Below are 15,796 nucleotides of genomic sequence, written 5' to 3'. Positions count from 1 at the left end.
ATGTCCCTACATATAACTAGTATTACCTAAAAACTTGGCTTGCCAAAGTTAGCTTTAAATGAGATATTATTAATAGAGAAAATAGAAAATATTAGAAAACATAAGAACTATCTGAACAATGCATTTCTTATGTGTATTACACACACATACACATGCACACAAACAAGATAAGGTTTAAGTAAAAAGCTGATATATACAGATGTGTGTGTGTAGTTTTTCCACACAAATTAAGAATAATTGAAATATAAATGGGCAGTATTACTTAACTACTCCCTAAGTTCAATTTACTAAATAAATTATGGACTGGATTGGCTTCCCAGTTCTCTGCACATATTCATTGATTAGAACAAATAGTTTTAGCTAATACTGTATACACACGCACACACGCGCACACACACACACACACACACACACACACAGGTTCAAGAAATTTAACATATACTCAGATGAATTCCGCTTGTAGTTACTATGTTAAACTTTCTTTTTTTTTTTTTTTAAGATTATATTTATTTATTTGACAGAGAGAGATCACAAGCAGGCAGAGAGGCAGGCAGAGAGAGAGGAAGAAGCAGGCTCCCTGCTGAGCAGAGAGCCCGATGTGGGGCTCGATCCCAGGACCCTGAGATCATGACCCGAGCCGAAGGCAGTGGCTTAACCCACTGAGCCACCCAGGCGCCCCTATATTAAACTTTCTAAAAATGATATAATTAGAACCAATTTAAGTTTCAGCTGATCTATATTACATTTGATTTTTACAAATTTATTCAAGATTTCTTTCAGTGTCTCATACAGTTAACATTCTTGAGTGAAATTTTATTAAAAATTAGTTATCTAAAAAATAAAAATAAAAATTAGATATCTAGAATATAGTGTACATAGCTATTCTAAATTATTCATTATTTGTCTAAGAGGATTTTAAAAATTCTAATGGCTATCTTTTTAGGTAGAATTGAGAAATAAACTGAGTAATCTTCTCAAATATTTTGAATTTTGTAACTTCTCTTCCCTCGGCCCCATAGAAAGTACAGTAATAACAACAATCCCTCCAGTACTCAGAACTCAAAACTAATGATGGCAGGATTGGGAGAGCTCTTTAGTTAGTCTGCTATTCCCTGCCGCCCCTGGAATGTTCGTGCCCGCAGTGCACAGTCTTTGTAATAGTCATGTCATTCCCAACTTCAGAGAATCTAGTTGGCGGTGAGTTTTTCCTGTCTCACTTTTGCATTAAATAATACAAACTAATTTATTAGCTTACTGGTTAGAACCCCAGGGCAAAAATCTAAAGTTATTAGGTTGGTTTACCTGAAAAATAGAAAGAGTCACAAAAACAAGATGATTCTGCTTAACCTTGTACGGATAGGGACTCCAACATTTAATTCAACTGAGAATCAGAGGGAACAAATGACAAGATTGAAGACATAGAACAATATGAATGGCTACATAAAAGACCTAGAATTCCTGATAGAATACATTACTGAAGAACACAATCTTCCTAGAAGATGATTCAAAAGAGAATATATAGCCATTTGGCTTGGGTAGTTTTTAAAATAATTCTGCCTCTAAGCAAAAAAACAGAATTAAATAGTATTTTCTACAACAATGATTTATTGAAAATGATTCAGAAATCAATTGCTGTATTAACACTGGAAACAACGATTGAACTTTATTTACAGCAAACACAATAGTCTTATATACCCATTAGAGTATGTATGAAGATTACATTTTTTTACTGCATATAAATGTGCTTTTTAAAATCTGTGTGATATTCTATTGGCAAATACCCGGAAGATTTAAGTTATAACAATACATTTTAAAATCTTCTGTAAGTATTTATCCTCAAAAGGAGGTACTAGTAAGATGTGAGTATTTTTCCCAGCTTCATTTCATTATATGTCTTATGAAGCTAACATTTACCTGCACAATTTTTTGTGATTTTTAATTGTGTGAAGAAAACCACAGTAATTTTCAAGAATGAAAGTAAGCTTGGGGTTTTTCCTTACAGAGTTAGTCTATTTGATTTGTATCATGGCTTAAATCTGTAAAACAAATCAGAATCCCATCAGTGTCAAATGGGTTATAAAATCTGTTTCACATAATTAAGAAAAGAATCTACTATTTGGCATGCTTTACAAATACAAATTTGGGGGATATTTTATCTTTTGGTAAGTAAAGAGATAAGTAAAATTCAAGTCCACAATACTCTACACATAGAGTAATCATTGTCTTATGGTGGTCGCATTTATTTCTCTTTTTGACTTGAATAGCACTTAAATGCAACACAGACAAACCATTCTCAGACCCCCTCTCCTCACCTGAGGGGGAAGGAGTAGCAAAATTACTTAAGACAGCTTTGTTTAATGTATAACTGATCTCTGTCACCAAACAATGCCATAAAACAGTACAATTTAGGAATTACCATTTTGTCATAAAATCTTTAAATAGCAGGATGATATGATTAAGGCTTCAAAACCGGTTATTACTTATTTAATAGATAATAACACTACCATGCCATTTATCCAAGTAAAACTATTAGAGAGGCAGAATAAAAACCTGAAAAGATTAGAGGCATATGTCCTGAGAAGCTTTTTCTCTTTTATATAATGGTGAGGTACAGAGAATCCTTTAAAACAAAGGAATGACTGAAATGTGCTGGTGTATAATGTGTTTTTTTTAGAGGAAAAGTGTTATGTAAAATTCAGTTTCATCTTACAGGTATAAAGTGATGATACGGTGAAGTTATGTGCAACTATCTCATTTATTTAGTCCAAAAGAACTATTTTAAGAACTATCTTAAGAAACATGCTATAGTTTTTTTTTTTTTTAAGTAGTGTTCAACTTATGAACAGGCAATGTTCCAAAATTTTTTGTAATCCAGAAATTCCAAAAATTTGGGAATTATTTTCCCTATAGCAGCAATGGCATAAGTTTCTCTGGTTAGTTAGTTTCTCCAAAACTAACTCCAAAGCTTGTGCTCCAAAGCTTGTTGACTCTACAATACAACTAATTTTGAAACTTTTTTTTTAGCGTGGGTCCTGGCAGCAGAAATGATACAGTGGAAATAAAGCATTCCTCCACTAATTTTGAGTGTAGGACTCGTCATATAAGATTTTTAAAAGTCATTTAAGATTTTTAAAAGCAATATTTATCTCCAATACCATTATGAATATCAATGAAGTATCAGCAACTGGGACAGATGCTTATATATATTAGCTGATGTGGTTCTCATAGCACTTCTGCCAAGTAGAAATTATTAACCCTATTTTGGCCTTTGTAAAGAGGACACAAAATATAATTTATCTAAGTTGACACAGTAATTAATTAGACTGACAGCCCAGATCTGCCCCAATTTAAAGGGTGTGCTATTTCCATTATGCCTCATTGTTTATGGAATCCACCTTTTCCCCTAAACACACACACACACACTCACAGACACACTCACACACACATTCACACACACTCCAGACCCCCAGAGTCCTCATACTTCTATGGAACCCGTACTGCAAACTCTGTACTCAAACCTGGTTGTATCTCATAGTGCTCTCTCCTCTAAAATTATCCATTTCCATTGGCTCAATCCCCTATGTGCAACCAACCTTCATCGGATGTAAGATAAAGATAGCCCCTGCCATCCTGAATGTGTCTGCATTTAAGGAAGGGGAGTGTGTGTGTGTGTGTGTGTGTGTGTGTGTGTGTGTGTGTGTGTGTGTATACATGTATATAAAAATGTCAGGCATGGTTTCAAAGTGAAGTGTCAGAGCATAGAAGATCTTTTAAGTCTGCCAGTTTACTAAGCGGTCAGGCCCACCTCAGGTGTCTTCTGAGTTCATTTATCCTGCATTATTCCTCTTGGGGTTTGGGGGTAAAAACTTAGAACAGGGACAAGAGTCACAGCAAAGTTGGAAGAAGTTGAAAAACTAAGTGTCCTAGTTCATAATCTTTCATAATCTTTCTTTTTTCTTTTTTATCTTTTTTTTCCCCCCTAGAGCCTTACTGGCTCAGAGTGCTTGGACCCTATAAGAAATTTTTACAGGCTTGGGGTGCCTGGGTGGCTCAGTCTGTTAAGTGTCTGCCTTTGGCTCAGGTAATGGTCCCACGGTCCTGGGTTTGAGGCCCACATTGGGCTTTCCTGCTCAGCAGGGAGCCTACTTCTCTCTCTATTTCTGCTGCTCCCCCTGCTGGTGCGCTCTTTCTCACTGTCCAATAAATAAATAAAATCTAAAAATAACAATAAATAATAATGATAATTTTTACAGGCTTGCGGTGGGAAGTTAAAGTTGGAAATCCAGAGGATCGATGTAAGAAATGGAATCCATAGTGATTCCCTTCAGCTTGAACTTGAGAAACACCCTGAATGATGAGACTCTCTTGGTTTCCCTTCTCTTAGAAAAAGTTACCAAACTACGCCAAGGAGTCTAGTCTTCTAGGGGAATGGATTTATAGAAAACCAGGAAGCCACAAAGTCCTGGTAGATCTCCAAGGAAACTAAGCTTCTTGGCTCCTTGCTGTCAAACCAGCTGGCAGCTTCCAAACGGTCCTCTTGACAGGTCCTGTGCAGCTGCATTTTATGTTTCCATATGGCCTTGCCAGAGGTCCCCACCTTAAGCAGACCTGGCTTCCACAATTAGTACGGACTCACAACAAGTTAGTTATGGAATACATTAACTCCTAAAGGCCTCATGGGGCTATTTACACCTCTTTGGACTATTTCCAGGATCCCAGATTATACTGTAAGTGTAAATTAAGGAAGTCTCACAATCCAATGGCTCTGACTGGAACATGCAACATTACCATATCTTATGCTTCATTTTCCAATGCTTTTCTTGGCCTCATTTTAGCGATTTTTATGCCACCCTGAAAGATAAACTCTCTGTAATCTTAAAATCATGCTTTAGAATGTATTTCTCTCTTTTCCCTCCTTGAATATGCCTGGTTCTGTTTCTCAGGTACAAAAATTGAAGACTGATCAATTTTCTCCTTTGGCATTGAACTCTTTCAGGAATTTATTTGCATTCACCTGGCCAAGTTATAAATACCATCCAACACCTATATCATGCCATTTCTTTATTTAAAATAATAAATTGGTTTCACTTAATAAAATACAAAACCAGATGAAGTCAGTCTGTGTACCCAATGGTTGGAAACATACGTTTAGCAGCTGGTGAGGGAAAAAAAAGATCATTCCCCTAGCCCATGCACGAGATCAGTTATAGATCACATATTCTAGAAAACCTGAAACATAATGTAAATGGTTCTTATTTTAATTTTTATCCATGGCTTCCATTGTATACCCAAAGTATTGGAGTTGATGTTCTTTCTCTGTCCCTTTCTCTGCTCTCAGTCTTTGTGAGGACTTTTTTCTTGGGACCTCTCTTCATCTTCACAGGGTCATATTTCCAGTCCTGTTTCTCATGGATACTGGTGCCTAATAACACACAGGTCCTTAGTAAACACTTGTTGAATGAGTTTTGGAACCTGAACAAGGTAGACTATGATATCTGGAAAAATAATGCAAGTCCAAGAATCAGAAATTAGCTAGCTGAACAAGGTTTGATAATGATTATGGCAGTTATAGGTAGTTTTTGATAACTACTTCATATGTGCACAGCACTGCACTAAAAGCTTTAAGAATATCTAATTTTATGTTAATTGAGTCATCACACTATCAGGCATCATTACTCCTATTTTAAAGATGAATAAACTGAGGTGTTGAGAAGTAAAGTAGTATGTCCACAATCACATAGCTAGAAGTATATATTTTACTGGGATTAATACACAAGTCTGTTCAATGCCAAACTTCATGCCTTTTTTATCCCTTCCCATCTGGTCTTCCGTTTTATAATCTAGTAACTGTGGAATATTTAATAGTCATTAAGATAACCAGTTTTAAGACGTTTCAGATATAAGGTGACATACATCTCAAGAAAAGGTAGGATTTAATTAGTTTTGCTAATTGATTAAAGTCCTGCAAGAGATCCAATGCTAAAAAACTTAGGAACCCTGGAAAGAAAGAAGAAAGAGACTCTGGGGCAAGTTGAGCCTTTTTAGGGTTTTGGGGATCCATCTAAAGCTAAAGTTAGCCTTGTCTTTTTTATACTGGTTAACATTTACTATGTTCCAGATACTCTACCAAAAGTGCATATGTATTATTTCATAGAAATCTCAGCCAACCCTGTAAGATAGTACAATTGTTAGTCCTAACTAACAGATGAAGAAACCAAGCTTAACTTGTCCAAACTCCTACAGTGAACATGGTGGAACTTGGACCCAAAAGCCAGATATGTTTAACTTTGAAGCCCATAATTTTAACTGCTTCTGAATGCTATTTTTAGTTTATTTATTCATGTACATTTAAGGTAATTCATATTAATGTCATTTATTTCTTTTGGTCATTTATTTTGAAATAAAGCCCAAGGGATGAGGATCAGAAATCTGCTTAGTTTGTTTGCTAGCACATACGCCTGTGCCCTGTCTGTGGTGACACTTATCGAGTATCTCCTGATGCGTGCCTTTCGGTGCAATTAAATACCTCTGGGTCACTATCAGTCACATGCCTACAAGTAACAAACTCTGCATTCCTCTCCCTAGTCTAGATATTTATTTCTGTCAAAGTGGATGGATTAAGAAACATAAAAGAAAATAGACAACATCATCAATGTAGAGATTTACAAACTCTGACCTGAAAAAAAATCTCCGTAGAAAAAGTGTAGTGCCTAGGGTGATTGACATAACAGAAAACTTACCTCACTAAATGTGTTCGCATAGTTCATTCTGAACTTACTAGAAGGGATTGTTGACACTTTCAGAAGATAAAATATCTAGGACCCTGATAGCAAATTAACTTTGGTATTAAGAGGAATTCAAGTTAGATGTTACTGTCTACATTAGGACAGCTTATTTTCACTTTAACTCTGAGTTATATAACACATTATTGTTAATTACTTGCATGTATGAAGCAAAGATTCATATAAATTTCTTTTCTGTATTTATCTGTTGGAAGAAGCGACCACCAAATTAAGCTATGGAGGAAGTGTGGAAACACTCAAAAAAGACCCATTTAAATTATGCAACTCTTTGGAGGGAGGAGGATATTTTCGAAGCTGTAATTTTTTGATCAGATAAGTATTAGTTCACTTTTATTTTAGCCAAGTATACGTTTTGTAAAATAACACTAATAAGGTGTGCTATTTTTCCCTAACTAAATTCTTCACAATGAAATCCAACTGCAATATTCATTTAGAAATTTGATAATGCTCTCTTGTGTGAGTTTTAGGAATATTTGAAACCCCATTGCATATAAATTATATCATGGAAAAGCTGTATAAATATTCTATTACGGCACATGCTGTTCTAAGGATCTGTCAGGATTTCCTTTATACACTCCATTTTGAGTGGTATATAAATCAGATGTAAAAATTCATGTTGGACTGAAACTCAGCACAAAAGGCCTCCTCCAGAGGCAAATGCTTTTTTTCAAAATGTGGTTTGAATTATGTTGGTCATTTTTAAGTTATAGAAGTGCAGAAAATGTATTTGTGGTTTTGAAGGAGAGAGATTTTTTCCATTTTTATAACTCATTAGGAAACTTTACAGGCCTTCAGACCATTTTGTGGTTTAGTTCTTCTCAGGTTTTTCCCCAAAGCAATATTAAAACTTGAATGGTGTCCGCTATGAATCCAGTGATTACTGTTCTGAATACAAATGTATGGATGGATATATATAGCTATACATATCTTACAATAGAAGAAGTTCCAATAATATCATGAGTTGGATAGAAGTTGAGACCTATCAGTGCCCATTTTTGTTCTTGGTATCAAATCAACTTTGGCCTATCAAAGGAATCCTGTTTTTACCATAGTTGAGTGTGTATTGCTTGTATTTTAAAGCTGCATCTTTAACTTCAGAACAGTCCTCTGAGTTTAAACTCTCCTTCTATTAGCTCTTTGACGAAAAGGCTGTGACTTTTCTAAATTTTGCTTTTTCTCTAGCAAGAGAATAAGTTGCAACATGTTTAATAGATATTCACTGATGATCATCTCTTTTGTAAAATATTTAATGTGTATGTGTATATAAATTAATGTTGAGTTTATTTTGCCTATATAGCTAACATGTTGCTGAGTAATTTCATAAACATCTAAGTTATTATTTTAGCACATGTAGAGATTATGGCTATATTATTCTTTTAATAGCATCAGTTAAGATCTGAGAAAGTTTTAGTTGGACTAAAAGTTGGCAAAATTCACAAAGTTGAGTAACCCAATCTTTCAAAAGACTAAAGGGTAATGAAAATAGAAATATTTTATATGACTGAATTGCTTCCATCTATGTTATATTTAGTTCATTAATGCATTAGACTAACACACTTAATAGTTACTATTTACTGTCCTATAATAGAACAAGGCACTAAAGCATAAAGAGGCTAAAATTTTTTCAATGTCATTCCTTATGTTTTCATTAAATTCTTCTTGGAATCTCAGAGTCTTGATTCGTAATACAGTTCCCTCTTCATCATATTACAGTATTTCTGGTACAGTTGCTAGAATCTTTAGGTCTAGTAACAGGATGGACCACCCACAGGACAGTCCAACCTTTGCCTGTGACTTGTGGAGCAATGTGGACTTCCCACTGAGACATTTTGAGGAGCAGAAGGGATCTATCTCCTCCTGGATGTTTTATCTGCTAACCCAGTGTCATGGAAATTAGCCAACTCTACAATAGAAAGGGCTGAATGCAGTTTTCTTTATTTTTTTTTTTTTATATTAACAGGAGAGCAGGGTTACTAATGAGGAATCATATCCCAAATCTCTAATCTATAAAGCTGAATATACTTATTTCTATTTGGGTCATTTTTTTTAATTCTGCTCCATTTGCTTTTACTAACTTATACTACTTTGTGTTCTATAATGTTATATTTGGTTGTAATTACAAAATTCTGTGTGTAATTTATACATTTATGTATATTATTTATACATTCATATACTTTTGTCTTTCTCTTGGTTTGCCATTAAAGTCATACATCTTATGATTTACCTTAACATGTACTCCAAACAGCCCTGTATGACTCGATCATTAAGAAGTTTGAGGGGAAACTTACGAATTTCTGAGCACTAAGAGCATTTTGAAACACAGTTTTATGCTAATCAGAAATATTTTGAAATACACCACAGACCTTTAAAACCCACTGAAAATAAATATACTATAAATGTCAAAGTGAAGTTGTATATGTTAAGAATCTAGATTTCATGATTTGAACTTAACAATTTGTAAGTCATTAGGCAAGCCATCTGTACATTGTGCTCCCTTCTCCCCCATCTACTATATTATACCCATACTTTTCCTTGCATTTGGAGGAGAGCTAACATGGTGTTATTATTTGAATAGCACTGACCTTGTTAAAGCCTAGCATCATTGTTTTGTGTATAATGAGCAGAATATTTTTAAACAGAATGGCTATTTCTTACAACACATGAAATAAGAATGACATAAAAAGACTTTAAGATTATGAAGAGTAAAGAATGTTAAGATAGATTCTCACCTTGATTTTACCTTTAAACAGCCTTTTATTTGTCTGTTAGGAACTTCTTCCCGTGGTTTTACAGGTTCCGGCTCTTGTTCTTTCTTTTGACAAATCAGTATATAATTTGTGCCATTATTATTTGACCAAAATGTACCAACAGAAGTTTCATAACGTATACAAAACTGAACTTTACTGCCATCTTTTTGATAAGGGGGAACCAATAAAATCTTAAAGGAGAACTGGTCAGTTTCACCATCGCATGAATTTGGGACATATTCTGCTAAAATGTCATAATGTGTCCGCCAGTCATCCAAGGACATTCTCACATATACTAACTTCTCAAAAGAAATATTCAAAACTCGAATAATGCCCTTCATACTTGTAGACCCAGGAGGATACTCAGTTGACTCCAGTATTGCTTTCTGTACTTGAAGTTGCTGCATAAGATCTTCTTTTGAAGAAGGCAAATTAAATAGTGGAGACAAAACATATTCTTCTGTGTGAAAAATGTCCTTCCTTAAGTCAAAACCAGTTGAAACACTCGGTAAATCCCAGCAATCAAATTCTTTGACGGACACAAGATTGAATCCAAAAGTGTCGGCGAATGAAACTCTTCTTGCACCTGAAGATGGAGTGTCCAGGTATATATCTTCAGAAGAATCAGAACCTCGTCTACTAGGTTGAGGGGAGAAGCCAGGTTTGAAAGTAGTTTTAACTTCCTCATCTTCAGAAAGAGAATCAGATAAATTAGGAACTTCTAAAAAGTTATCTTTGCTAATCTGTCTAGGTTCTTCAGAAGGCTCCATTGGGCTCTCTGATATCAAATAAGGGAAGACTGTACAACTAGTAGAGGCTGATATTTGAGATACTGAAGCTTAAAATAAGTATTATGTTACAGTTGACATTGCAGAAAGGAGTCATCTCTATAAATAGGTCCAATGGCGTGTAAACTATGCTAGCTTGCCTCCAAAGGCCTTTAATATGATAGCATCCATGTTACTTTCACAAGTATGCTTCAGAGTTAACTCTCAGTTTTTAAAGTTGCATCTGTTTGAGGTGATTTCCAAAAAGACATTTTAAATATTTTTTTTGCTGTGTTGAAAAATCTGAATTTAGAATTTTAAAAAATTGTTTTAGCCATTTGATCTTAAAAACAAAAACATGGACCACTTATTTGAAAAGAAAATAAAAGTAGTATCCCATACTAATACATAGTTTTGAGCTTAATCAATCCATTGAAGTAGACAAGGACAGATAGGAGAACAGAAGAACATTTATAGAATGGAGGAAAATCCAGTGCCTAATAATAATGATTGCTACTATGTAACAGGGGCTGACAATGTAAAATGTGAACTATAAAAGTGTTAGATTAAGGTTCTAGGAGTCTTGAAGAAACATGATTTAGAAGAAGAAGTTATCATTTGAAATAAACCATGAAGGGTAGGTAGAATATAGACATGCAGGACTGGAATGAGGTGGATTTTCCAGGTGGAAGAAATGGCCTGAGCCAAGGCCTAGAACAAATAGTCAAATCTGTTATTTTAAACATTAGTAAGTTTCTTTTAATTAACTTATGGAAAAATATATACAAGTAATGTGTTATTGCCTTGAAAATATAGATGGGCAATGGTAGGCCTGTCCCAGGAGTGAAATATTTATGTAGAATAAAATGTTCATCTCTAGCAAACTGCCATTTTATGCCCACAAAACAGAAATTAATACCATGACATCTTGGAGTTTGATGTGAGTTTTAAAGTGTGAGCTGCCCTGTTTAGACCACCATATGTTTTGTGTTAATGTAAAATCCACTGGGGAGATGACAAATCCACTGGGGAGATGACAATCAGGTAAATACCTACAAAAAATTTTAACCAGACATATGCTTTGACCCTGAAATATTCCAGCTAGAAATTTACCCTATCAGTATATGTATAAAAAAATTAGATATGTTTACAACAGAATTGACTTTTAAAAACTCTAGAAACTACTCAGAAATCAACCCACAGGAAACTGGATAAATAATGTGACACCCATGCAATAAAATGTTATAGTCATTAAAAAGGCTAAAGTACCACTTTATATATTGACACAGAAAGATAACCAAGATAATGGCTAAGCGAAGAAAGAAAATGTGCACAAATATGTGCCTAGAAAATTCCTGGAAAGACACAGAAGAAATTGTTAGCAGTGGTTAATTCCAATCATAGAGTCTGGAGGTCATAGGGGAAGGGAAATTCCTATTTTTCATTCAATTAATTAAACTGTGAAAGGTGATTAATTTTTTTTTAAAAAGAGAGCTGCCTAACAGCATTTCTTTAAAATTACAACTTTGTAAATACATTTTAACTTATTGGACAATTTGAATGGCATAAAATCATGGCCCAGGAAATTATTATTTAAAATTAAAAATAAGTGGGGTATAGAATAAGGAAACAAAATTATTTGGGCTTTACATCATCAATACAGCAAGAATAAGTGGTGACCTCATATATTGTTCAGGAAGGGAAAATGGCTATCCCTTACAAAGTTAATGACCATGAGCCTTGAGTAACCACATCCCAAGGTACTTAAAATATACCATTAGGTATTCAAGGACATTAGTAACAAAATATCTTAAAGAATTAGTCAATAATCCATACAGCCATGTAAATAATAGAAGAATGAAAATTTACAGATACAGTGATGTACCAAAGTAATCTAACTATTCATGCGTTATGAGCTGAGGCCTAGAACTAAAGCCCTCTGGGGTTGTATTCTGTCTCTGACACTTACTAGCTGGATGATGTTCAGAATTCTGCTCAAATTTTTTAACCCCCATCTTCTTATCTTCTTTCATTGTTAAAAGGCAATAATAACAATTAAATGAGCTGCACATTAAAAGTAGCACAAAATCAACAGTAACGGTGGCAGGCATTATTTTTACTTCTAAATATGTTTGGGAGTGGCTGATTTCTAAGACACATCAATAGGTGGACAATAGACTACAGAGAGTCCACATACATTAAGTGATGATCTGTAATTTGATTTTTTTTTTTCAAAGACTCTAGTAGGGAACACTTAACTTTATAAGACATAAAACAGCTCTACATTTGAAAATGGCCCTGTTATTTGAACTCAAGTTTTCTCTTCTTAATGTGTGTCTTTACACAGCACTACTCCCTTGATTTGTAGTAATTACTGCCTCTCTTTCGCAGTTTATAACCTTTGCATAATTGTAGACACTTGAATAGTCCATCTTAGTCACCATTTAACAAAAGCCCAGTGATTTCATCTTTTTTATCTCTTCTCCCATGTCCATCCTCCAGCGCTTTTTATCATTTTGTTACTCCTCTATGGCCTCCTTCCAGCTTACGTTTATTCTGTTAATGATCTGCCCCTAGATGAATGCAGTATCACAGATCCAGTGTCTCTGGAGCATGTAAAGAAACAATACTGGTTCCAACATTGTGACTTGGTGTTGGTATTCAGTTAAAATTCACATCACCTTGCTTGTTTTCCATATCATAGATCAGACCATCATCCCATTTTCTCATATTCACCACTACTTCAATTATAAAAATGACTTGTACCTACTTTTCTTCAATTGTTTAGACATACTTTTTTTTTTTTTTTTAACTAGGAAAAAGAACTAGGGCTTTTCTTTTCCTTAACAAACTACAGCTCAAGTTTTCACATACTCCATCTCTTTGTGTTAATCAAAGATTCTCAAAGGTAACTTCAATGTAAAGGACTGTATCAGTCTTGATCCCAGTAAATGGGAGATCAACATCATGCTCAAAATAAGGTAATTCCTTCCAGAAGGGTTTATTTACAAGGATCTATTTATAAAGTATAAATTCACAAAAGCCATGAGGACTAGTGCAGTAAACTAGGGCCCAGGCACATCAGTGTTGTTACCATACTTCAAGGGATGAGGAAAGGGACAATCATCTGAACCTGAAAGCAAAGAGTACCATGAGCTCCCTACTGGCTGAAGAGGATCAGTGATCTTTGGTCAAGGGACACAGCCAACCAAATATGACCTTGCCAGGAGAGATCCAGGAACAAAAATGCATTGAACTTACTCTTCTTCTTTCCTGTGATGTCCTACTAGGGCATACATTGGCCAGAGGCTACAGGGGCTATAACAATTCATTCAGGTGAGCTTCCTGGTATAGAGAACAGGATGGAGAAGGGTGAAAAAAGTGGCAAGTGGATCTGGAGGAGCAAACAAAGATTTCAGAGATTAAAAGTTTACTACTTGTTTATTGTTATATGCTTATACATTATGTTTAAACATGTAATTTAAAGTATGCATATGTTTTCCTTTTGCATAATACATATTCTATCTCAATCTCAATACCAGCTGAGTTCCTATTGCCTGGTATTTTATTGTCACAGTGAGAAAACTTGAAATATCTAGCATTCGTAAACTGATCCAGTGGAAGTAATAAATACGAAATACTGAGTTTATCCACAGATGATTAAGAAAGAAAGAATCTTTTTTTGAGATGAATTATAGCATCACTTTGTTTCCCTTGTTGGCAAAGTCTTTGCAACCTAAACTCAAGAAATATTTTGTCAGAAGAGATCCCAGAAGAGTGATTTTTAACCAAGGATACATATCAAAATCACTGAGAGGTGTTCAAAGTACACAGGCTAGGTGCGTCATCAGCTCTACTGAATAGAACTTCCAGGTTGATGATACTGCACAAATGATTCTAGTAAGGATTGAAGATGCAGGATCTGCGTGTCTTTTTGCTGTAGCATCAAGGAGTCAGGGACCTAGGTTCTCATTAGAAAGAATTATAGCTATCATCCCTCAAGTATTATGTGGTTTATCTTGGGGGTTTTGTCTTGTTTTGTTGTTTGTTGGTTGGTTTTCATTTGTTTGTTTGTTTGTTTGTTTGTTTTTGAAAAGAGAGAGAGAAAGAGAGACCATGCCCACAGGTGGGGGTGAGGGAGGCAGAAGGAGAAGGAGAGAGAATCTTAAGCAGGCTCCACACTGAGCCAATGTGGGGCTCCATGCCACTACCCTGAGATCACGACCTGAGCCAAAATCAAGAGTCAGACACTTAAATCAACTGAGCCAGCCAGGCACCCCTGTGGTTTTTGGTCTTTTATGTTTGTTTTTGTTTTTTTTTTTTTTGTACAAGAATAGGTTGTTGGGGTTTTTTTTCTTTTAAGATTTTATTTGTTTATTTGACAGAAAGTGAGAGAGGTCACAAGTAGATGGAGAGGCAGGCAGAGATGGAGGAGGAAGCAGGCTCCCCGCTGAGCAGAGAGCCTGATGCTGTGGGGCTCCATCCCAGGACTCTGGGATCATGACCTGAGCTGAAGGCAGAGACTTTAACCCACTGAACCACCCAGGTGCCCCTGTTTTTGTTTTTTGTTTTATTTTTTTTTTTATATAGAGTCTATAAAATACTTTCATAAAAATTGACATAAAAATTTAGTAGAGTTATAGAGTAACAGAACTTTAAGGCACTTAGCAATCATTTAGGCTGATCCCCTCACTTTCACAGAAGAACACTGAAATCTGAAACAATGATGGCCCCACCATTTAGTAACTGAGCTGGGACTTGAACTCAGCCCTCTCTTGCTTTGATTCTAGTGTTCTCCATATTATCACATATACTCACCAACTTTTAGCTTTAGAATTCAAAATTAACAAATAGTCATTAAAATTCATTTGTTCTATATCCAGTTTATTTTTTTAAATCAATTAACTTTTGTGAACTTTCTTTTTTCCATTTGATGAAAGATCTCCAGAGTGTCCAGATAATTTTTCTTCATGACAGAGTCACTCAACCTTTTTTAACCTTTGCTGCCTTTGGTAAATATAATATCTCACACTGTCCTCTCCCTCTCCCTCAGAGACTCTGCTGTACTCCTATTTGGGAATTACTGATATAAGTTATAAAAATGAATTATGTGACCTTTTTATAACTAATATTGATACTCAGTATTTTAAAGGACTATTAGTTAAAGGACACTGCTTCAAACATAGTCTGAGACCCAGGTTGGCTCATCAGATGCCAATTACTGGAAGACATCCTCTGCAAAGATGCATATATCTACCAATAGAGGATGCACAGATAAATCAGTAGAAAGTGGAAATTTTGCCAGGTGAAGATAAATTTTTAAAGGTATGTGTCATTTATCCATGGAGAGATGAATGATTCAGTGTAGGTGATTGATCATGTTATAGCAGAAGATTTTTGTCACCAAAAGCAGCATCCTCATTCTTTAGCTTAATTCACAAAAGAAAAACTAGTATAATATTCAAGCACCGAGTGATTA

At 35.0% G+C, this 15,796-nt stretch overlaps 1 protein-coding gene across 1 annotated transcript in view; it reads right to left on the bottom strand.

Annotated features, from left to right (window-relative positions):
- PPP1R3A (protein phosphatase 1 regulatory subunit 3A) overlaps positions 1-10,366 on the bottom strand; it is a 40,538-nt gene extending 30,172 nt beyond the window's left edge. Inside the window, exon 1 of the mRNA XM_082693070.1 lies at positions 9,533-10,366. Coding sequence (XP_082549196.1) covers positions 9,533-10,320 — 788 coding nt within the window. The 5' untranslated portion in view covers positions 10,321-10,366. The remainder of the gene's footprint in view (positions 1-9,532) is intronic.
- Positions 10,367-15,796: the final 5,430 nt, after the last annotated feature.

This window comes from Mustela nivalis, assembly GCF_964662115.1.
Source record: "Mustela nivalis genome assembly, chromosome: 12".
NCBI classification, from domain to species: Eukaryota; Metazoa; Chordata; class Mammalia; order Carnivora; family Mustelidae; genus Mustela; species Mustela nivalis.
Note: the sequence above shows the minus strand (reverse complement) of the source record. Positions and strands in the feature narration are given on the sequence as shown.